This window comes from Drosophila virilis, chromosome 3, assembly GCF_030788295.1.
Source record: "Drosophila virilis strain 15010-1051.87 chromosome 3, Dvir_AGI_RSII-ME, whole genome shotgun sequence".
Lineage (NCBI taxonomy): Eukaryota > Metazoa > Arthropoda > Insecta > Diptera > Drosophilidae > Drosophila > Drosophila virilis.
In genome coordinates this window covers 3,941,432-3,962,926 of record NC_091545.1, presented here as the reverse complement: position 1 = coordinate 3,962,926, position 21,495 = coordinate 3,941,432, and the positions used below count along the sequence as shown (strand labels likewise).

Below are 21,495 nucleotides of genomic sequence, written 5' to 3'. Positions count from 1 at the left end.
TACAACTGAGACATCGCCACGGCAGCAGGAAAAACAAAAGACTTTGCCAACATGTTGACCAATTTCGAGTCGAAGTCGGCTCGCGTCAAGGGTCTCTCGTTTCACCCAAAACGCCCCTGGATCCTGACCAGTCTGCACAGCGGCGTCATCCAGCTGTGGGACTATCGCATGCACACTTTGCTGGAGAAGTTCGATGAGCATGACGGACCCGTGCGTAGTGTGGCCTTTCATCAACAGATGCCGCTGTTTGTGTCCGGCGGAGATGACTACAAGATCAAGGTGTGGAACTATAAACAGCGTCGCTGCATTTTCACGCTGCTAGCGCATTTGGATTATGTACGCACAGTCGCTTTTCATCACGAGTATCCGTGGATCTTGAGCGCCTCCGATGATCAGACCATACGCATCTGGAACTGGCAGTCGCGCAACTGCATCTGTGTGCTCACCGGTCACAATCATTATGTGATGTGCGCCCAATTCCATCCGACAGAGGATCAAATTGTGTCCGCCTCGCTGGATCAGACGGTGCGTGTTTGGGACATATCCGGACTGCGTAAAAAGAATGTGGCACCCGGTCCCGGTGGACTAGATGAGCACCTGAAGGGCCATCCGGGCGCCACAGATCTGTTTGGCCAGGCCGATGCAGTGGTCAAGCATGTACTAGAGGGTCACGATCGCGGCGTCAACTGGGCCAGTTTCCATCCAACGCTGCCGCTGATTGTGTCCGGCGCCGATGATCGCCTGGTGAAGCTGTGGCGCATGAACGAATACAAGGCCTGGGAGGTGGACACGTGCCGTGGCCATTATAACAATGTGTCCTGCGTGCTATTCCATCCACGCCAGGATCTGATCATCTCGAACGGCGAGGATCGCAGCATACGCGTCTGGGACATGACCAAGCGCCAGTGCCTGTTCACATTCCGGCGTGACAACGAGCGCTTCTGGATTATGGCAGCTCACCCCACGCTCAATCTGTTTGCTGCCGGCCACGATGCGGGTGAGTAGCAAAAGATTACGTTTCCAGCTCAACTCTTCATTTGATGCACTTGGTTGCAGGCATGGTGGTCTTCAAGCTGGAGCGTGAGCGTCCTGCCTATGCGGTGCATGGCAACATGTTGTACTACGTGAAGGATCGCTTCTTGCGCAAACTGGACTTTACCACGACCAAGGACACGGTGGTGATGCAGCTGCGGCCCGGCAAGTCGCCCGTCTACAGCATGTCCTACAATCCCGCACTGAATGCGGTGTTGATCTGCACGCGCACCAACAATCTGGAGAACAGCACCTATGATCTGTGCCAAATCCCCAAGGATAGCGAGAGCGACCGACAAAATGAATCGGACAGCAAGCGCAGCTCCGGCATTACGGCCATTTGGGTGGCACGCAATCGTTTCGCCGTGCTCGATCGCAATCAGCAGCTGGTGGTGAAGAACTTCAAGAACGAGGTGACCAAAAAGATACCCACATTCTGTGAGGAGATCTTCTATGCCGGCACAGGCATGCTGCTCATACGCGATCCCGAGTATGTGACCCTGTACGAGGTGCAGCGTCTGGTTTCCGTCGGCAGCATCAAGCTGGCCAAGTGCCGCTATGTGGTCTGGTCGCCGGACATGTCGCTGGTGGCATTGCTATGCAAGCATTCGGTTACCATCTGCGATCGCCGGCTGCAGTATTTGTGCACCGTGCAGGAGAATTGTCGCGTCAAATCGGGCGCCTGGGACGAGTCCGGCGTGTTCATCTATACGACAAGCAATCACATCAAATATGCCATCACCAATGGAGATCATGGCATCATACGCACCCTGGATCTGCCCATCTATTTGACGCGCGTCAAGGGCAATCAGGTGTTCTGTTTGGATCGCGAGTGTCGCACCCGTGTCCTGCACATCGATCCCACGGAATACAAGTTCAAGCTGGCGCTTATTCAGCGCAAATACGACGAGGTCTTGCACATGGTGCGCAATGCCCGGCTCGTGGGCCAGAGCATCATTGCGTATCTGCAGCAGAAGGGCTATCCGGAGGTGGCGCTGCATTTTGTCAAGGACGAGAAGACGCGCTTCGGCTTGGCCCTGGAGTGCGGCAACATTGAGATTGCCTTGCAGGCGGCCAAAGCGTTGGACGACAAGGACTGCTGGGATCGGCTGGGCCAGGCCGCCTTGCTGCAGGGCAATCATCAGGTGGTCGAGATGTGCTATCAGCGCACCAAGAACTTCGATAAGCTGAGCTTCCTCTATCTGATCACCGGCAATCTGGACAAGCTGAAGCGTATGAATAAAATTGCCGAAATACGCAAGGATGTATCCGCACAGTACCAGGGCGCCCTGCTCCTGGGCGATGTCAAGGAACGCGTCAGCATTCTCAAGAATTGTGGACAGCTGTCGCTGGCCTATCTCACAGCGGCCACCCATGGCCTGGATGAGCTGACGGAGACTCTGGGCGCCACCATTAGCGCCGAGGGCAGCACATTGCCGGAGGTGAACCCCAATGCCCAGCTGCTGCAGCCGCCTGTGCCTATACAGCAGCTGGAGACCAACTGGCCGCTGCTGTCCGTGTCGAAGGGCTTCTTTGAGGGTGCCATGGTCACCCGGGCCAGCGGCAGCATCACTGCACGCCAAGCGCTCAACATCAATGCGGATGCTGCGCTGCTGGACGAGCACAATGGCGGCGGCGATGGCTGGGGAGCCGATGCAGATCTGGGCCTGGGTGAGGATGATGACGGCGATGAGGAGATGCACGATGCCTTGAGCAATGACGAGGCCCAGGAGGAAGGCGCCGGCGGCGGCGGCTGGGATGTGGGCGATGATGATCTGGTGGTGCCCATTGAGCTGGCCTCCAAGATCAAGGCCTCGGCGCTGGACAGCAACTATTATGCGGCGCCGAACAAGGGTCAATCGCCGGCACAGCATTGGGCCAACAATTCGCAGCTGGTGCTGGATCATGTCAAGGCGGGTGCCTTTAACAGCGCCTTCCGTTTGCTCAACGATCAGCTGGGCGTGGTCAATTTTAAGCCCTTCAAAACGCTCTTCCTGCAGAACTATGCCTGCTCGCGCACCAGCTATACGGCTAATCCCAATCTCCAGTCGCTCAGCGGTCATCCACTGCGCAATTTCGCTGAGACCAATCCGAAGCTGCAGCGTCCCGCGCTGGGCATTAAGCTGAACGAGCTGGTGTCGCGCCTCCAGGCGGGCTACCAGCTGACCACATCGGGCAAATTCGGCGAGGCTATCGAGAAGTTCCACTCCATACTGATGAGTATTCCGCTACTGGTGGTCGAGACCAAGCTGGACACAGCCGAGGCGCAGCAGCTGCTCAAGATCTGCGCGGAGTATATTGTGGGTCTGAAAATGGAGACCGTGCGCAAGGGCATGCCCAAGTCGACGCTGGAGGAGCAGAAGCGTTTGTGTGAGATGGCCGCCTACTTTACGCACTGCAAGCTCCAGCCTGTTCATCAGATACTGACGCTGCGCACCGCACTGAACATGTTCTTCAAGCTAAAGAACTACAAGACGGCGGCATCATTTGCGCGCCGTCTGCTGGAGCTGGCGCCGCGTCCGGAGGTGGCGCAGCAGGTGCGTAAAATCTTGCAAGCCTGCGAGGTGAATCCCATCGATGAGCATCAGCTGGCGTACGAGGAGTTCAATCCGTTCAATATCTGCGCCATCAGCTGGAAGCCGCTCTATCGCGGCAAACCGGAGGTGACTTGCCCCTTCTGCGGCAGCGCCTACGATACCCAATACAAGGGCAATATTTGCGCCGTCTGCGAGGTCAGTCAAATTGGCAAGGATTGCATCGGTTTGCGCATCTCCACATTGCAATTCCGTTAAACGGACACACGCGCACCCATTAAATGTTTCTTCTAGTTTTAATCATGTCTATAAAGTATCCATTAATATATAATATATGTATATGCAATACACAATTGAAAGGCTTAGTTAACTATTTTTCCACCCTGTTTGTATGCCAATCCAAGTGCTTATCCGTTTGAGCCGAATGCGGCACATTAGCCTCAAATATTAAATATATAATATTATTAAAAATTAAAAATAATTATAGCTTTAAAGCAGATCTTTGCGGTCGTGAACCGCAAATGGAATAATTCAAGTTGAATACAAACTTTTGTATATTCAATTTTCTAACTTGCGGAAGATGAATATTTATGCCAAGCTAAGACAGGCAAGCGCTTGCTTCTAGCAGACTTTATTCAAAGGAAAATAGAAATCTTAAACTCCATTCTTTTTTATCAGCGCCAATAAATGGGCATAAAATCATAAATTAATAATCATCGTCATTCTGCGTCATCATGGAAATACCGGAATTATTATGCGTAAGTTTATTGTGTATTATATAAATATAATATATATTAATACATGTATACATATATATATATTTATATTTATGTGTAAATGTGTAAGTATTTAACTAAGTACTATATAAATTCACATTAAAATGTTATGTTTAATACCATACAAGAATACGTTAAGTAATTTACTAAGTGCTAAAACTAAGTCTAGAGGAGCATTATTCGAGCGAATCTAAACGTAATCGAATCGAATCCATAGCCGTAGCCGTATCCGTGTCCGCATTTGGTTTTTGGGAGCATTTCTTCAGTTTTCCATAAAGTATTGAGTATTTGCGAATTGAGTCTCATGCTGCTGCTGTTGCTGCTGCTGGTGCTGGGACGGCGTCGTTGCCGTCCAAAAGTCCAACTAACGTCGCCACATGCTGGCGCCGACGCCAATGCCGCCGGAGGCGACGCCACGTCGCACTGCCTCCATCTCGTCCTGGCGATTGTCGCGATAGGCACGCTTGGTGTCCTCGAATTCGCGCAGGCGCTGATTATAGCGATCGATCTGGTCGCGCAATATCGCATCCTCGTGCATGGCCCTGCGCTCATCGTACTCCAGACAGCCAACGCCATCCAAGCGCTCCAGATCCAGCCAGCCGCGAAAGCGTACACAAACGCCGTTCATGATAAAATACGATTTAATGTGCACCTTGCCGTGCTCCTTGTCGAAGTCGCACTCCTTGTCGTGCAGATAGGGATTCTGATTGGCATTGAAGACCAGCTGCAGATTTGTGCCCGAAGCCACGAAACTCGTCTCGGTGTGCCCCTCGCGGCAGCCGTTCATGAAGCGCACCTGACGCTCCTCGATGCTGCGCTCCCGATAGCCCGTATAGCGGATTTCGCTTTCGCGGCTCAATCGCCGAAAGAGTTCGTCACTTTCGAACTTGGACTTCTGATCGGGCACCACGCGCGGCATCTTGAAGATGAATCGGGGCTTGGGCTGCTCGTAGAGTCCAATTGTGTCGTAGGGTATCATGTTAGCCAGTGCGGCAGCCTCGTTCATCATTTTGAAACGTTTTCTTTTGCAATGCACACAACAATCAACTTTTGTTGCTGATTATTTTTCTTTAATTTACAATTTTGGCGCTTTTTATGCCTGGATTATTTATATATTTCAGTTTGCTGCAGTCAACTACAACGCATACAACAAAAATTATTTTGCGGTTTTGTTATACTAACCGATAGCAAGTGGAGGCCAGCCGATAACACATATACACAAGCCGGTGTTGCCACATGCCAGCAACTTGCAACAGTCTGGCCACTTTTCGCGCCATATGTTCTTAGACGCAACGCGGTTATTTGTTGACAAAGTGGATTTCTGAATTAAACCGATTGGAAACGTAACATGAGCGACACAAGTCAGCCCTTAGATGATTCAAATGAAAATGAGAAGCGTCCACAGTTTGGCACACGTCTGCTCAAGGATAACGCCGACGTTTTTAAGCACAACGCCTGGTAAATATCTGCCACGATGCTTTGCCAGCAAAACTTGGGAACACACTCGCCAGCGCAAGAAGCCGAGTGGCGCGGGTGAGCGTATTCTCAGCGATGCCCGTGAGGTGTTCGAGTTTAATGCATGGTATAAATGCGAATATAGTTACTCAAAAGAAACAACTGTTCTAAAATTTGCTCAACAGGGACCACGTGGAATGGGATGCGGAGCAGGAGCTAGCCGCCCAGGCGGCTGTCGAGAAGAATTCAACTGTTAAAATGAGCGAAGATCAGCGGGCACGCTTTCAATTGGATGCACCCAAGTTCTGGGACTCGTTCTATGGCATACACGATAATCGTTTCTTTAAAGACCGCCACTGGCTGTTCACGGAGTTTCCCGAACTGGCGCCCATGGCGAACAACGAGCATTCACAGCCGCGCAGCATATTCGAGCTGGGCTGCGGCGTGGGCAACACCATTTTGCCCATACTCCAATACAGCACCGAATCCCAGCTGCGGGTATATGGCTGTGACTTCTCGGAACGTGCCATAGAAATCCTGCGTAGTCAGCCGCAGTATGATGACAAACGCTGCGAGGTCTTTGTAATGGATGCCACGCAGGAGCATTGGCAGGTGCCATTCGAGGAGAACTCCCAGGACATTATCGTCATGATCTTTGTGCTGTCGGCCATTGAGCCCTCCAAAATGCAGCATGTGCTGGAGAACTGCTATCGCTATCTCAAGCCTGGAGGTCTGCTCGTATTTCGGGATTACGGACGCTACGATCTGGCGCAGTTGCGCTTCAAGAGCGGCAAATGCCTGGAGGATAATTTCTATGTGCGCGGCGATGGCACCATGGTATATTTCTTTACGGAACAAGAGCTGCGCAGCATGTTGACCCAAGCCGGGCTGGTGGAGGAGCAGCTTTTAGTCGACAGGCGCTTACAGGTTAATCGTGGACGTTGTCTCAAAATGTACAGAGTATGGATACAGACAAAGTTTCGCAAGCCGCTGTAAAATAGCATTTATAACCAGATATCAAACTATCGCATTTGTACTCGTTAGGACCAGAAGACGAAAGCTACTCGTTAGTTTTTACACACAGCACGAAGCTTTTGCAACTCGTCCTTATTGGGCGAGCTTTTTCCCCAAATACACATAACAGTTAGGAAAGCTGCAAGTTTTCGCAGTTGGCTAAAAAACGTCGTAAGTGAAAATTTTCTTTGTGCTGCGCAAATGTATATAATTTATTATTTAGTTACATTTTAACACCAAAACAATGTGTTGACACAGCCCAAATGCATAGACTTTGGCTTGCAAACAAAAGTTGCGAAATAGTTCAATTAAAGCTCCTAAATTGACTTATACCAAAAATTGTGTTGTGTAAAAATTTCATTGATTTTTTTCAAGCCAGTGCAAATTTGGCAAATGAAATTTTTCATATACAAAAGTCTATTTGAATAGAACTAAAAACTCGCTTCAGTTGCGCCTGAAAATATGCACTAAAAATTGTTGCAAAATATATAAGTATGTGTGAAATGAGAAACTCTAGTTAAGTTGTGTGCGTGTGTGTGTGTGTGTAAGTGCATGTGTTTTGTGGGCGTAACTAAAGCTAAGGCATTTGAGGCCGACATTCAATAGAATAAACATAACGAATAAGCATACTAAAAATAGTTGCAACTATTTTTATACTCTATCCACCAACAGTTTGAACAAAAGGGCCAGAGGATTCCTTCACACAGCGCTGCTGCAAAAGGTTGTCGTGGCAAGTGGTACCCGCACATACTCACACACACATAGTCACTTACACACACGCGCACACACACACACACACACACGCATCTCTGCCTGCCAGTTATTTCCCGTTTTGTGTGTCTGTGTGCGAGTGTGCGTTGAGGGCGAGAGTTGAGCGCAAATTCATTGAGGAAAAGCTCACAGAGAGCGAGGCCCCGAGTGTAACGGTCAGCGAACGAGAGAGCGAGAGCGAGAGCGAAGGAGCGCGCGATAACAAAAACAACGAATAGCCAAAAGTTGCGCCTGCAGCCAGCCAGCCTGCCAGCCTGCCTACCCGAGCCCCCCTCCGGCATCCGGCAGCAACCACCAACGCGCTCTCAACCGAAAGACGTTTGGGCAAGTGCATAAAAGTACACGGAACGACACGGACACGGACACATACAGTCCGAGACGTTAGGCGACGTTCAAATTTATTAATACAACAACAATAGCAGCAGCGGCTGTTACAACAACAACAACAACAGAAGAAGAAGCAGAAGCAGAAGAAGCAGAACCAAACAGAAAGCAATGTAAGTAAATGGAAATTATTGATTTCTCTTTCTCTTTCGAACGTTACGCGCAAACAAAGGCAACTACAGTGAAACGCTGCATTAACGAACAACAACATTGAGCTGACCTTAGTTCGCCTTTAGCCGGTCAATTAATTGAATACTAAGCCCAAAAAATATTTCGCAAGCGAGCAAACAATTCTTCTAGTCAAAAATCATATGAAATTTGCCAATATATTTGAAAAAAAAATCTAAATATTTTTCAAAATGAATTTGTTTTTTGGCAAGAAACATTTTTTATTGTTAATTTTTTGCAAAAAAAAAAAATGATATATCAGTTTTTCTGATTCGTACGTGTTCGCGCAAAAGAGCACTCACTGTGTACACACACACACACTTACACGCACACAAGCTCACACTAACACAGACAAACAATAACGTATACGCCGCATGGGCTCGCCTGGAAAGAAAGATACAAAAAAAAAAAATAGTTACCCAAATTAACGATTTATTCAGTTTGAATTGTTAATGCGAATCTTTCTTGTCGATCTTTCATTTTGCCGTCCGGTCATGTCCGTGTCCGTTTCCTCCATGTCCGCCGCATCACATGTGGATTTTCCCACAAAATCGATAAACTTAAACACAAGTTGGCTTAGTCATGCAAAGGAACGTAGGTTTTTTGCGAAAATATGTAAGCTTGATTTGAAAGAGTTTTGTATTTAATTTTGTTTATGATTTTGATTTTCTGTTTACAGTCGAGACATGGGCAAGAAAGACAAAAATAAGGAACCGTAAGTGCCCAGCTCTATGGACTAGTCCGGCTAGAACTTGCGCACTCTGCCCAAAAACTCACAAGCACACATTAATTATATATATATATATATAAATGTATCTCGTAAATGTTGCAAGCACATCATGTGTAACTAAATAACCCTAGCTAGCCCGTACTTATTTCATTTGAGTGCTCCATGGGGAGTTGATTAGACTTGGCAAATATCCTTATGTCGGATGACTAATGTTCCTCTCTCTCTCTCTATCTATCTCTCTCTCTCCATACGCAGGGCGGACGCTGCAGCAGCTGTCGATGCACCACCAACCGATGGCCCGCCGGCGGGCGAGGGCGCCGACGGCGAAATTGTGGGCGGACCGCGCAATCCGCAACAAATTGCGGCACAAAAGCGACTGCAGCAAACGCAGGCCCAGGTCGATGAGGTAAGCAGCGAGCATATCGAATAATCGAACGCCTGGCCAATTCAATCCCTTGCCCAATATTGCAGGTCGTGGACATTATGCGCACGAATGTCGAGAAGGTGCTGGAGCGTGATGCCAAGCTCTCCGAGCTGGACGATCGTGCCGATGCCTTGCAGCAGGGCGCCTCGCAGTTCGAACAGCAGGCGGGCAAGCTAAAACGAAAATTCTGGCTGCAGAACTTGAAGGTCTGTCCAAGTCCAACTGCTTCAATTGACTTTAAGTAAACTATTCCGTTTCTACCCATTTACAGATGATGATCATCATGGGCGTCATTGGACTGGTCATTGTTGGCATCATAGCAAGTAAGTCTTTCGTGCGGAAATTCCCTAAAAGTGTTCATCACATGCAGCCCAAACAGAAACACAACCAAATATTTCCCCCCCCCCCCCACACACACACACACAACACACACTCTCCAAATGTATCCCAAAAAAGAAAAAATGAACAATAATTGTTTTTTGCTTTTGATTTCTGAGAAAACTTCTTTTAGCTCTAATTTGTTTAGCTTTGATTTGGAACTAAACACAAAACTAAATTCAATTTGTTTCGTTTGTTTGTTTTTTTTTTTCATTCCGTCAACTTTTCTTTCTCTAGGTAACTTTATGTAGTTTGCTAAACTAACTATAAGCAGCAACTAATTAGTAACTTAGTTACAATGCAATGCTAAAAATCAACCCAACTATGTCGACAATTCAAATCTCATTTAACAACCGCTGCGAGTAGAGCACGTTTGATGATCGTTCGCTTAAGAAAAAAAAAAACAAAAAAAACTGAGTTTGAATTCGAAAACGAAATTGACGCCTTACGAAATTGCCCAAAAATTGTTGTTAATCCAAAATCGAACGATCCATCGAGCAATTACATCCAATGTACTTAAGCAAAAAAAAAAATTATATAAAAAAAAAAAGAAACTTCAACATCATCTGGTTCCATACGATAACATCTATCGCACCAGGTTCGGTAATTTGTTTGTTCCCTTTTTGTTTTTATTTTTTTTTAACTATAGTTATCGTATCATTGTATTTGTGTGTGTCCCCCCCTGTGTCCGCTTCAATCGAGTATTTTGAGTATCCATAGCGAAGTTGAACGATATTCATTTGTATTCGTTATTTGTAGGAACTACTTGTGGTTCATTGTGAATGGAATTGAATAGATGCGTTCACTTTGTGGTTTGTTTAAGTGTTTCGTTTCAAGTTTGTCTTCATTTCGTTTTGAACTAGAAAGCAAATGTAAAAAAAAAATACAAAGCCACGCCCCAAATTAATTATAGAGTATGGGCCGCAGGTCCCAAACAGCAAATGCATAAAGTACTGCAATTTTCGTATGATTTTTTTAAGATTTTTATAATTTTCTCTATACTTTTCTCTACACTGAGAATTACACTCCACTTTTCACCACGCCCAAATCCACGCCCACGCCCACATTTACTGTACACTCACTGAACTTTTTTATCCAACAATTACAGAGAAAGACGAAGAAAAATAAAAAAACAATTTGTGCAAGCTTTAGCTTTATGTTATGTTTATCAATAAGAAATTATCAAAAGAAACCAAAAATTCGTTAAAATCTTATTATTTCGAGGTAAAAACAAGAAAAATGCAATATATTTTTGTCAATCATTATTGCAAATATTATTGCTAGGCGCACAAATCACTTAAAAGCTATTTTCAGTTTTCCAAATAGTTTAAAACTATTTTCCACACACACACACGCACACACACTCACACACACACTCATTTCACATACTAATGTAATGTAAGGAAAATTATGAAAGAACAAAAAAAAAATTGGTTCCACTTTAATGGCTTTGTATCGAAAATGCAATTCGAAACTTTCTCGTAGAACCTTTCATGTCGGATGATGCTGCTGCTACTCCGCCTCCTGCTCTGCAGCAGGTTCATGCATCCGCACCAGTAACAGCACCAGCATCAGCATCAGCATCAGTAGCACACCAAACACTCAAATCCGAACAACCACCAACAACGACACTCGAGAAACCATTGGCTGAGAAATTGACCGATGACCCACCGAGTCCGACGGATGACGTGGCGACAGCACAATAAATACGCTCATAACCAACAATTTAATATGAACAACAACAACAAGTACTATCCAAAAACCAACAGCACAACAACAACAACTAAAACAACATCAAAAAAAAAACTGCAATTGAAGCAGTATCAAAAAAAAAAAAACATTTCACACTTAGCTCAAACCATTCGAAATTACAATATTATCGAACACTGTAAGCAACAGCAACAAAAAAAAAAAATACCAAAAACATATCGATTATTAATCGATTATCATTTGATCTGCATGTTTGTATGTTACCGTTATCGTACGCAAATTCCTTTTTCGTTTTTACAATTAATGCGTGTGCTTTATGATTTATGAACATTATTGATGTTGTTGTTCAAACCATATTTAAATGTGTTTATTTTGTTTTGTTTTTCCCAAAAAAAAAAAAAAAATTGACAATTTGCCCAAGTTTTAATGCACCAAGAGTTTAAACCGGGGGACCGAATGTAACTGAAAATTGGTTTGAAAAAAACAAAATTTACCTCGAGTTGGTTGGGGAAAACATGAAAATTTCTACGCTTAAAATCAGTTAAATTTTATAAGTAGTCTTCCCAAAATGAATATTTGTACATATTTGAGGCCAAGACGCGCTCAATAACGGTAGCGTTATTTTTATTGGGCGTGGCACTAGCTTATCCATTATGCTTTGAATTAACCGCCATAACTGAGCTTTATATTGCCCTCCTACCCCGCCCTACCCTAAATAGAAGTGTATTATATTTGGCGTATACGTAATACTCGTGTGTAATCGTATCAATGTAATTGTCATTCAATTGAGCAAATCGCAATGGAAACTTATCTAATTTGCCAATAACTAACTCTCTCTCTCTCTCTCTCTCTCTCTCGCTCTCTCTATCCCAAACTACCTTACGCAGATAAACTTGGCCTCATAGGCGGCGAGCCGGCGCCGCAATATCCGCAATATCCGCCGTATATGCCACCACCGCCGCCGCAGCAACAGCAGCCAGCCACAGGCGGACAGTCGGCGCTGGTCGATGATGGAGCCGGGGCCGGGGCCGGGATTGTGGCCAAGCCGGAGCACGGCGGCGTATAAGTAATTATCGAACAGTTGAAACAGTTTTCGATTGCAAATAACCTCTAAAAAAAAAAAACAAAAAAAACAAACAAAAACTCAGTTAAAAAAGTCTCGAGAATTGCAAGCAAAATAATTTCTATGCAGATGCGACAGATGCAAAAACATTTTAAGTAAATTATGACTCATAATATGAATAATAATTATAATACAAAACTAAAAGACGCTCCGGACAAATTAAAAGTTGTTGCTAATTTGTTTATGGTTACATTATTTCATGCATAAAAACAAACTCTATATATATACATAATTAATATATATATACATATATATATATTTATATATATGCATATACGATTGAAGCTATGCTATATATATATTGTACTTAATATACTTAACCCCTGTGCGCTGGCAACAAGGAGCGCCAGCGCTGGACAAGGTTCAGGTTGCTTGCCAACAAATTTTCGCATTCGCAGCTCTTTGAACTCAGTTTCTTCGGCTAAAGCATGACAAAGAACAACAAGAAAACAAATCTAGAGAAACTCTAAGCTTTTGTTCCTAACTAAAGGTTATTTAACAAATTATTGAAATGTATAATCCAAAAAAAAAAAAAAAAAAAAAGAAAGAAAGAAATTTATGATAACAGCAAGTAACAAAGAACAACAATCTACTTATCTAGTACTAAATTAAATCAATTAAATAAATGTTTAATGTGCAGCATATTTAAAAAGCAAATGTAGTCAAATCAAGTAAAAGATGAAAAAGAAAAGCAAACATTTAGCAAAAATATACAATAATAATAATTTTGCGATTTTCAGTTAAAGAAACAAAACAAAAACCAAACAGTTCAACGATTAAATTAAGCGCTTGTCACACAATTTGTTAATTAGATCTGATTAATTTGACAAACAGCTAAAGCGAAAGCGAAAGCTAAAGAGAAGGGCATAAATAATCTAATATTTGGCTATTCATTTACAAATGCGAATTACTTAGATAATGCATAATGCATCTACTATTTAACTTGATATGTTATGGTATATAGGGAAAATACACTTCATACGACAATTCCAAAACAAAAATAATAAGTCATATTTGCGAATTCATTTGCGGAAAATTTCAATAAGCCGTTGCACACCAGTGTTGCCAACTGCCAATTTTCGACAAAAATCAATGTAGCTAAATTAGTTTGCTGAGTACACATTGGCCATGGACAGGGTTGTTAGTACTCGTTTAAAAATTCAAATGTTTAACGCTCACGATCTCTGAAAATAGCCGAATTTTAGCTAAAATTAGCTGACTTGGCAACACTGCAGCACACACACACACACACTCACCCAATATATATATATATATATAGATATTTGACTTGTTTCAATAAATGTATACATACATACATATTTAAACAATCAAATTATTAACAATTAAACAAGCGCCTGCCCGAAAGTGCTTTGCCAACCAACAAAATGGGGCACCACAGGAAACCAAATTGAACAAAACTAAAAAAAATAGAACAAAAATATTCAAATAAATAGAAAACAATGTGCAGGTATTTTTAGCAATATTGATAGCGTGTACAATATGTCGCCAATTGCTTAATATTGATAGAGTTTTGTTCAATTAATAATAATACAAACAAGCACATACAAAGAGAAACCAAATACAAACACACACACACACACACCTCACACCTCATATGCATATAAAACATTCAACAAGAACTATGACTAAACTTAACTAATAACTAATATATATATATTCTAACTAGCGACAATGTTTGTGTTTGTGCAGTAAATAAAAGTGCGTTCTGATTAATTATCATTTTCATTTGGAACACGATATATATGATGTATAATGTACTTATCCGTAAAAGCAGTTACAACAAATCAAATCTATAACAATTGTGTGTGTATATGTTAAAAACGAAACAAAAAAAAAACCCAAATTTACGAGTTGAACTAACAAAAAACCAAAAAGAAAAGACAAAAAACAGCACTCAGTAGGCGTATTAAAAACAAAGAGAAAAGAAAAGATGGTTAAAAAATGTTTTAAAAAGGCGAAGCAGAAGGATAACAACAAAAAGAGAAAACAAAAAATAGAGCAAAACAAAGCAAGTTGAAGTCGATATATAATTATATATATATGCGTATAAATATATATATGAACCTTATATAAACAATAATAATACTAATACTAATTAATTTAATGATTAATTGCACCCAAAAAATACATAATTATTTAAATAAATAAACAAAAACCAAAAAAAAAAACAAGAAAACAAACAACAAGAAACCAGTAAGAGTTTCTAGTCGGGAGCTCCCGACTAGGGGATACCCTGAACCCTCTTCTTCCAACATCGAATGCATATATATATATTCTATTTTAGAAGCTATGTGTCAAGTTTGTTTACTCTAGCTCTTGTTATTTACCAAAATTGCCTACAAAACAGAATATCGATATCGATTCTTATCGATTGCTTGGAAACGGAGTGCGTTATCGATTATCGGAAACAAACTCGATCTGTGCAGGCACTAGGAGCACCTACATCTAAAATAAAATAAAATCTGAGATCCTTGCGTTCATACCTGGAACGACTCGGCTATTGATGCTGATCAAGAATATATATACTTTATGGGATCGGAGATGCTTCCTTTTGGCTGTTACATACATTTGGATTTTGCACGAATACAATATACCCTTATACCCATTTTGAATGGGTTTCAGGGTATAAACAGCATAAACAGTTGGGGCTCTCGCCTTGTATTTCTAGAGAAATTATATAGTAGTCAACTTCTATCTATTTTATAATTCAAAATTTCAAATTTCAGCTACCATTCAACAAGCACAAAATACAAAATATTAACATTTAACAGGAGCTCACATTTATATCTCTATATATAACTATATATTTTATGACGAATCACGAACATGACATGGTCTGGATACACTACAAGCTGGTGCGCAAACCCAAAAATGAGGGCGAAGGCGTCATCATGAACGTGGGCATACTGGCCAAGCTCTATCGGCAGGCGCGCATGGCCATCATGGAGGTAAGTGTAGTTAACGATTTCATTTTTCATAGATAATTTGCGTTTATTTGAAGTAAATGTTATTAGAATACAATTACAAATTGAACATGCACTGCATGTGCCCAGAACTGAGGCTAGGACTAGTTTATAGGCTACAGTCAAAATACATATATATGACGCAAGCTAGATAGTTAGATAATTCTTCTTAGGAGCTATATTGATAGAGAGAGATCGAGAGATCGGGATCTACAATAATTTCTCAATATCCTTGGCTATGTCCATGGGATCGGTGGTGGGTGCATAGCGATTAATTGGGATGCCCTCTTTGTTCACCAAAAACTTGGTGAAATTCCATTTGATGCCGCTGCCCAAAGTTCCAGTCTGCTTGGCCTTCAGATACTTGTAGAGCGGTGCGGCGTTATCGCCATTAACATCAACCTATATGGGGGAAAGAGAACAACGTTTAGATGTGCTTTAGCTGGATAAACAATTCGTATACCTTGGCGAAGAGCTCGCCAATGTCTGCCTTGGAGTCGCGCAGATGGCAAACCATGGCCTCGCCATCGGCCTCTGGCATTTGGGAGTTGAACTGGTTGCAGGGGAAATTCAGAATGGTCAGGCCGCGTTCACCGTACTTCTCCTTCAAATCTGTCAGCTTCTGATAGTTGTTCTTGGTCAAACCGCACTTGGAGGCAATGTTGACTATGAGCACAACGCGACCCTTGTACTTGTCCAGCGAGACATCGTTGCCGTGCGTGTCCTTCACGGTAAACTCGTAAATGGACGCTGCATTCTTGTAATCGCCGTTAGACATGTCGAGCTGCAACAAATAGAAGGCATTACAATTGATGAAAAACAGAAAGGAGCACAAGCAGCAACAGAATTTAGATGCAGTCAGACCAAAGGCAACAAGCAACAACAGCAGGCGAACAGGGTTTTAGTTTTTGGCTAGTCTTAGGATTAGTCGCAACAACTACATAAAACAGACACTACTACGACTACTCACGGCAGCTGCTGTCGAGTATTGGGACTTCGTTGCCAAATCCGCGCTGCAATTAACACTGCTGACAACGGCGACCAATGGCAAAAGGACAACACAATAGCGAGGACACTGATTCATTTGAATTGCAGCTATACCAAAATTACGAGTTGTTGTTGTTGTTGTTGCTGGCAATTTGAAGCACCTGAATGTTCGCCGTGTAATGCTTTGAATGTGTCTGAAATTCATATTTAATAGCAAGCGGAAGACAACTGCAAATAGTCATAAGGATTACACACGTATCTGTATTATCAGTCATTAATGAGAATCGAATAGGAAGTCGAAAACAGTGTTGACCAGTGGCAAAAAAAGAAGCAGCTAGTTCGAGTTGCAAAAGAGTTCATTAAAAAAGAAGCTAGATTTGGCTTTTAAAATTGCATTAACAAATCTGTTGAGACTTTGTTTCTGGGTAGTTATTTATATGCATGTCCAAAACATGAACTTCCTTAAAAATCTCTAATTTACATTAAGTGAAAGCGGCCATTCATAAATTCTCAATGTTCAATGTTCAAATCAAAAATCTAAAATGAAATGAAGGTAATGATGATAATCAAAAATATTTATGTGTTTTTACCAATTCGGTAGATAAGCGATGATAATTTATTAAGAGATATGATTTTCCAGATTAGATTTGAATTCGTTTACATGCAATTCTCAAAAAACCTATTCTATCGGAACCACAGTATAAAAAAAAGCTAGTTTGGCGTGAAAAAATCGGAACTGGCAGCACTGTTCAGAACTAGCTCAGCCGGTAAATGGCCTGCCACAACAATGGTTGCATGGTTGAAGGTCAAAGTCACATTTGAAATTACGTCTGAGTGAATGAGTCAACATGTATGTACATACATATGTAGATAACTGTATATTGACATTCCGATATGTTCTGTTCTTAATACTAATATGGAATATGCGCTGATTAGATTAAACGTCGTATTAGTAGCCCCCACGCGACATTTGACTGGGCATGCAAACAAACTTTTCGATAGAACTGTAGTTGTAGTTGTGTGCGTGACAGTAGTTAGAAATTGTAATTACTTGATTGGTGAAGTAGATGTACGAGCCCAAGGCCGTGGCCAGTGCACCAAGCAGAAGGGATATTATTGAACGGCCAGCCATTTTCTTTTCATTTAATTACAAATGCACAATTTCTGATTCTGAAACGTAGTTCTATATATGGATATATATATATTTATGTATGAATGTATGTATATGCTTGCAGTTGGTAGTCACTGTGCCAATAAGAATCTGCAAGCTCACGCTGATATGCACTGAGGGTACAAAGTACAGCCAATCGTGAGGGCACTAGCTATGCTCTTTGCACGCGGACACTCCACAAATGAAATCTGTTATGCTTTTTGATCAAGTATGTGAAATTTCTTACTTCTTTCGTAATCGTTTTGTTTTGAGGCTCAAATGAAAACTGCTGCCGGCACTGTGCGAAACACACAAATAAATAGCTGCTGTGGGAGGCAACGGGCGCAATACGAGTATCGATATTGATATCGTAGAATGCTATCGCAGTATGCATATCGATATATCGTAGTGTGTGGTATTAAATTGTAATCATAGTTTGGTCACACTTCAAAATTTTCTTCTTTTGTGCTTGATTTTTTGTGATAGTCTGCCGAATAATTATGTTTGCAAAATTTATAGTGAAATGCAGTGTTTAACGCATAAATAGTATTATGCGCGCTTTTGGCAAAGTGTAGTGAGAAAAGGGCGTGCCCTTAGCAGCCGTACTGCCAAGCCAGGATACATATTTCCACACAATCATACACACACACACATCTACTTCTACACACATACACATATTTGCTGCACCTTGTCCAGAACAGCCTCTAAATGATGCTTTCATCCATAAACAACTCGTTCGAGCAGGATACTCACGACGTGGATGCTAATTGTGATGGGCCTGATCTGGATTTCGTTTACGCCGATGTGGATAGCTATCAAAATGAAATTGCCGAACTCTACAGTTACACGGAATTCAGTGAATTCCAAATGAATGTCAAGGCATTTGAGGACCAAATGGATCTATATGATCTGCCGCCAAATTGGCAGAAGCAGGACGCCGCTGCGCAGCGCAGCATTGTGATGAAACTGGTCGATCAATTGGAGGTATCAGATCGCTCCTTTCGCATGCAGGCGGCACGTTGCATCCTATATTTGGCACAGGGCTGCTGGGCCGAGGTGCAATCGGACGAGGAGCAGCATCAGAATACGCGCGACAATGTGATTGTACTCTATCAGCTGGGCGTTTTCTCCTCCTTCATCGATTTGCTCAACATGGAGATCGAGACCGCTTGCTCTCCAGATATTGTGGCGGTCAAGATTACCAACGTGACGCTGGTGGATTCAACGGATATACGGGTCATACTCTCAGTGCTGTATATCATAACGGAGACAATACGCGATGAGCGCGAAAAGGGCAGTGAGGATTACAAGCAGCTGGCAGAGTCCTTTGTGCAGGAGATCAACAGCCCCCTGCCCGACGGTGAGCTACTCGCCGTCAAGCTATTGGGCATGATTACGCGGTTCTGTAGCGGCGCTGCACCACAGTTTCCCATGAAGAAGGTTGTGCTGCTGCTGTGGAAGGTCTCGCTGCTGGGACTTGGCGGCATGGAAGTGCTGAAGAATCTGAAGAACGAGTACAGAGCCAAGATCGGGCTGGAACCGATCACAGAGGACACACTGGAGGTAACCAAATGCATGCGCGCCAGTTCACCGCCAGCGACGGCAACGGATATATTGGAGAATCAGTATCCCAAGCGGAATTTCAAGTAAGGTTTTTATTTATTATTATTCAAATAGTTACTCTCATTTGATTCTATTGCCCAACAGGCGTTCGCTAATGAAACAACGCTTCCTGGACGAGCCGGAGCAAATCGATATGGAGCTCTCGGGCAATGAGGGCGGCCCGAATGCCAACAATGGCAATTCAACAACTGGCTCGGGTACGGGCAATGGCGAGGACGATCTCTCTCAGTACTATCGACCCTTTGACGATCCCTCCGCTTCCACGTCGTCGGGCAACAACAGTGGCAGCGGGAACAGCAGCAACACGGCAACAGCTAATCCGAACAATCAACCAAGTCTTACACAGCCCCCGGCCACAGTGCCGGCCGTGCAGATAACGGCGCGTTTGCCCTGGACGCCAAAGGTGCGCCAGAAGGATATTGATCAGTTCCTGGATATATCGCGCAACAAGTTTATTGGCTACTCGCTGATTGGGGATCACGAGAGTCTGGCGGGTCTGCCGCAGCCCATTCATGAGGGCTTCAAGACGCTGCAGCGTCACATGTATGTCAGCCTGGCGGACATGCAGATCAAGAAGGAGGAGGACATTGCACGCAATCCCATTTCAACGCACGAAGATGAGATTAAGCTGACGCCGGCCGAGATACTCTACCAGGCCATATTGCCCAATCTGCCGCAATATATGATAGCCCTGCTGAAGGTCTTGCTGGCCGCCTCGCCCACATCCAAGTCGAAGACAGAGAGCATCAACATAATGGCCGATGTGCTGCCCAAGAAAATGCCGCTGACCGCGACGCAGTCAACTAAACTGACCGTCGACATGGGTCGCCATAAGGAAATCATTGTGAAGGCTGTCTCGGCCATAATATTGCTCTATCTGAAGCATTTCAAGATTAACCATGTCTATCAGTTCGAGTTCATGTCCCAGCATCTGGTGTTTGCCAACTGCATACCCTTGGTGCTAAAGTTCTTCAACCAGACCATCACGGAGTATGTGAACACCAAGAATTCAATACCCCTGCTCGACTTTCCCTCCTGTGTGATTGGTGAGCAGCCGGATTTGAGCGGCGATAGTTTTGTGTATGGTGGTGAGATGTCCGATAAGCCGTACTCCTGGCGCAATGTCTTCTCGTGCATCAATTTGCTGCGGATTCTCAACAAGCTAATCAAGTGGAAGCATTCGCGCGTCATGATGTTGGTCGTCTTCAAGTCGGCGCCTATCTTAAAGAAGACGCTCAAGGTGCGGCATGCCATGATGCAGCTGTACGTGCTGAAGCTGTTGAAGATGCAAACCAAATACTTGGGTCGACAATGGCGCAAGTCCAACATGAAGACTCTGAGTGCCATCTATTCCAAGGTGCGACATCGCCTGAACGATGACTGGGCCTTTGGCAATGATCTCGAGTCGCGTCCCTGGGACTTTCAGGCCGAGGAGTGCACGCTGCGCGCCTGTGTCGATCGCTTCAACCTGCGCCGCTATCCGGAGGCTACGCAAAAATGCGGCGCCGGTGGCGGAGTCGGAGTGGGCAACAATGGCACCGCCGCCCAGAATGCCGAGAATGCACAGCAATCCAATATGCATGCGGGCAATGGCAGCGGTGATCGGGACTCGAATGGCTATGGCAACAATGGCAGCAGCGGCGGCGGCGTCACCAACAGCAGCGGACAGCAGAGCCAGCAGCTGCACGATTACGGCGTAGAGGGTGGCTTTCCCAGCGATGAGATACTGACGCATTCAGATTTTGCATTCTTTGGCCATTCGGGCTGGTGGGATCGCAAGGTGGAGCTAACGGATTACTTTAAGGCCAACTATGCCGTCTGGCTGGAGGAGGAGGTGTACAACAGTCAAACCGACTGGGATGCGCTCTAAGGTGTTTGCAACTAAATATTCGCAAGAGTCCATCACTGACTAGTCTTTTCTCTCTTTTGCAGCCGGAACTGGATGGAGGCAGAATAATTAAGCATAAAGTTATTAACATACTTTCTAAGTCGACAATTGATATAATCGCAAACCCTGCTAAACTAATCATTCAAGAAATTGGCAATAAATTCGTGCATGCAGAGCTAATCAAACCCGTTCGATAGAGTATTGTATAATCGCACATACTACTTCTATATATACGATAATATATGTATAATCTATTTATTTTCATTTACGACGTTTCAATCCGTTTTCTTCCCCCCCCACCTCCCCATTTAAGACTCTGCGTGAGCAATAAAATAACAATTACAAATTTAGCAATGCACAAACG

General features: G+C 43.8%; 6 protein-coding genes across 17 annotated transcripts; 4 read left to right on the top strand and 2 right to left on the bottom strand.

Moving 5' to 3' along the window:
* Positions 1-51: 51 nt before the first annotated feature.
* Positions 52-3,919, top strand: alphaCOP (coatomer subunit alpha). Its single transcript, XM_002046334.4, has 2 exons — positions 52-997; positions 1,057-3,919. Exons 1-2 carry the CDS (start codon positions 52-54, stop codon positions 3,822-3,824), a joined length of 3,714 nt encoding a protein of 1,237 aa, XP_002046370.1. The 3' UTR covers positions 3,825-3,919.
* Positions 3,920-4,706: 787 nt separating this feature from the next.
* Positions 4,707-5,351, bottom strand: Bgb (Big brother). Its single transcript, XM_002046333.4, has one exon. It carries the CDS (start codon positions 5,349-5,351, stop codon positions 4,707-4,709), a length of 645 nt encoding a protein of 214 aa, XP_002046369.3.
* A 194-nt stretch (positions 5,352-5,545) lies between these two features.
* Mettl2 (methyltransferase-like protein) lies at positions 5,546-7,626 on the top strand. Of its 4 annotated transcripts, none has more exons than XR_011416460.1 (3): positions 5,716-5,924; positions 5,983-6,982; positions 7,484-7,626. XR_011416460.1 is itself a non-coding variant. In XM_032435004.2 (2 exons), exons 1-2 carry the CDS (start codon positions 5,691-5,693, stop codon positions 6,791-6,793), a joined length of 921 nt encoding a protein of 306 aa, XP_032290895.1. In that variant the 5' UTR covers positions 5,546-5,690; the 3' UTR covers positions 6,794-7,135. The 4 variants fall into 4 exon arrangements, 1 of the variants encoding a protein (XP_032290895.1); XR_011416461.1 differs by having other exon boundaries at positions 5,983-7,014; positions 7,484-7,614; XR_011416459.1 differs by having other exon boundaries at positions 5,983-7,102; positions 7,484-7,551.
* A 309-nt stretch (positions 7,627-7,935) lies between these two features.
* Positions 7,936-14,410, top strand: nSyb (neuronal Synaptobrevin). Of its 6 annotated transcripts, XR_004303692.2 has the most exons (7): positions 7,936-8,079; positions 8,814-8,849; positions 9,120-9,270; positions 9,336-9,494; positions 9,560-9,611; positions 10,775-10,890; positions 12,264-12,381. XR_004303692.2 is itself a non-coding variant. In XM_070208528.1 (6 exons), the coding sequence occupies exons 2-6, from the start codon at positions 8,821-8,823 to the stop codon at positions 12,440-12,442; spliced, it is 570 nt and encodes a 189-aa protein (XP_070064629.1). In that variant the 5' UTR covers positions 7,936-8,079; positions 8,814-8,820; the 3' UTR covers positions 12,443-14,410. The 6 variants fall into 6 exon arrangements, 5 of the variants coding, with proteins under 5 accessions (XP_070064629.1, XP_032290896.1, XP_070064630.1 ...); XM_070208528.1 differs by lacking the exon at positions 10,775-10,890 and having other exon boundaries at positions 12,264-14,410; XM_032435005.2 differs by lacking the exons at positions 10,775-10,890; positions 12,264-12,381 and adding an exon at positions 11,152-11,525.
* An 866-nt stretch (positions 14,411-15,276) lies between these two features.
* On the top strand, positions 15,277-21,395 carry Strip (striatin interacting protein). The gene is made up of 4 exons (XM_002046329.4): positions 15,277-15,468; positions 18,365-19,266; positions 19,328-21,114; positions 21,176-21,395. Exons 1-3 carry the CDS (start codon positions 15,331-15,333, stop codon positions 21,111-21,113), a joined length of 2,826 nt encoding a protein of 941 aa, XP_002046365.2. The 5' UTR covers positions 15,277-15,330; the 3' UTR covers position 21,114; positions 21,176-21,395.
* Gtpx (Glutathione peroxidase homolog with thioredoxin peroxidase activity) lies at positions 15,486-18,004 on the bottom strand. 4 transcript variants are annotated; one of them, XM_015175603.3, is made up of 4 exons: positions 17,868-17,985; positions 16,454-16,698; positions 15,947-16,267; positions 15,486-15,885 (listed from the first exon to the last, which is right to left on the bottom strand). In XM_015175603.3, the coding sequence occupies exons 2-4, from the start codon at positions 16,673-16,675 to the stop codon at positions 15,694-15,696; spliced, it is 735 nt and encodes a 244-aa protein (XP_015031089.1). In that variant the 5' UTR covers positions 16,676-16,698; positions 17,868-17,985; the 3' UTR covers positions 15,486-15,693. The 4 variants fall into 4 exon arrangements, with proteins under 4 accessions (XP_015031089.1, XP_070064628.1, XP_015031087.1 ...); XM_070208527.1 differs by lacking the exon at positions 16,454-16,698 and adding an exon at positions 17,522-17,653 and having other exon boundaries at positions 17,868-17,943; XM_015175601.3 differs by having other exon boundaries at positions 16,454-16,664; positions 17,868-17,930.
* Positions 21,396-21,495: the final 100 nt, after the last annotated feature.

Coding starts and splice junctions, on each gene's coding strand:
- alphaCOP (XM_002046334.4), top strand. CDS start 52: ATGTTGACCAATTTCGAGTCGAAGTCGGCTCGCGTCAAGGGTCTCTCG. Junction 998..1,056: donor TGCTGCCGGCCACGATGCGG/GTGAGTAGCAAA, acceptor ACTTGGTTGCAG/GCATGGTGGTCTTCAAGCTG.
- Bgb (XM_002046333.4), bottom strand. CDS start 5,351: ATGATGAACGAGGCTGCCGCACTGGCTAACATGATACCCTACGACACA.
- Mettl2 (XM_032435004.2), top strand. CDS start 5,691: ATGAGCGACACAAGTCAGCCCTTAGATGATTCAAATGAAAATGAGAAG. Junction 5,801..5,982: donor GTTTTTAAGCACAACGCCTG/GTAAATATCTGC, acceptor TTTGCTCAACAG/GGACCACGTGGAATGGGATG.
- nSyb (XM_032435005.2), top strand. CDS start 8,821: ATGGGCAAGAAAGACAAAAATAAGGAACC. Junction 9,271..9,335: donor CGCAGGCCCAGGTCGATGAG/GTAAGCAGCGAG, acceptor CCAATATTGCAG/GTCGTGGACATTATGCGCAC. Junction 9,612..11,151: donor CATTGTTGGCATCATAGCAA/GTAAGTCTTTCG, acceptor ACTTTCTCGTAG/AACCTTTCATGTCGGATGAT.
- Strip (XM_002046329.4), top strand. CDS start 15,331: ATGACGAATCACGAACATGACATGGTCTGGATACACTACAAGCTGGTG. Junction 15,469..18,364: donor CGCGCATGGCCATCATGGAG/GTAAGTGTAGTT, acceptor TCGTTCGAGCAG/GATACTCACGACGTGGATGC. Junction 19,267..19,327: donor TATCCCAAGCGGAATTTCAA/GTAAGGTTTTTA, acceptor ATTGCCCAACAG/GCGTTCGCTAATGAAACAAC.
- Gtpx (XM_015175603.3), bottom strand. CDS start 16,675: ATGAATTTCAGACACATTCAAAGCATTACACGGCGAACATTCAGGTGC. Junction 16,268..16,453: donor AATACTCGACAGCAGCTGCC/GTGAGTAGTCGT, acceptor TATTTGTTGCAG/CTCGACATGTCTAACGGCGA. Junction 15,886..15,946: donor TTGGCGAGCTCTTCGCCAAG/GTATACGAATTG, acceptor TCCCCCATATAG/GTTGATGTTAATGGCGATAA.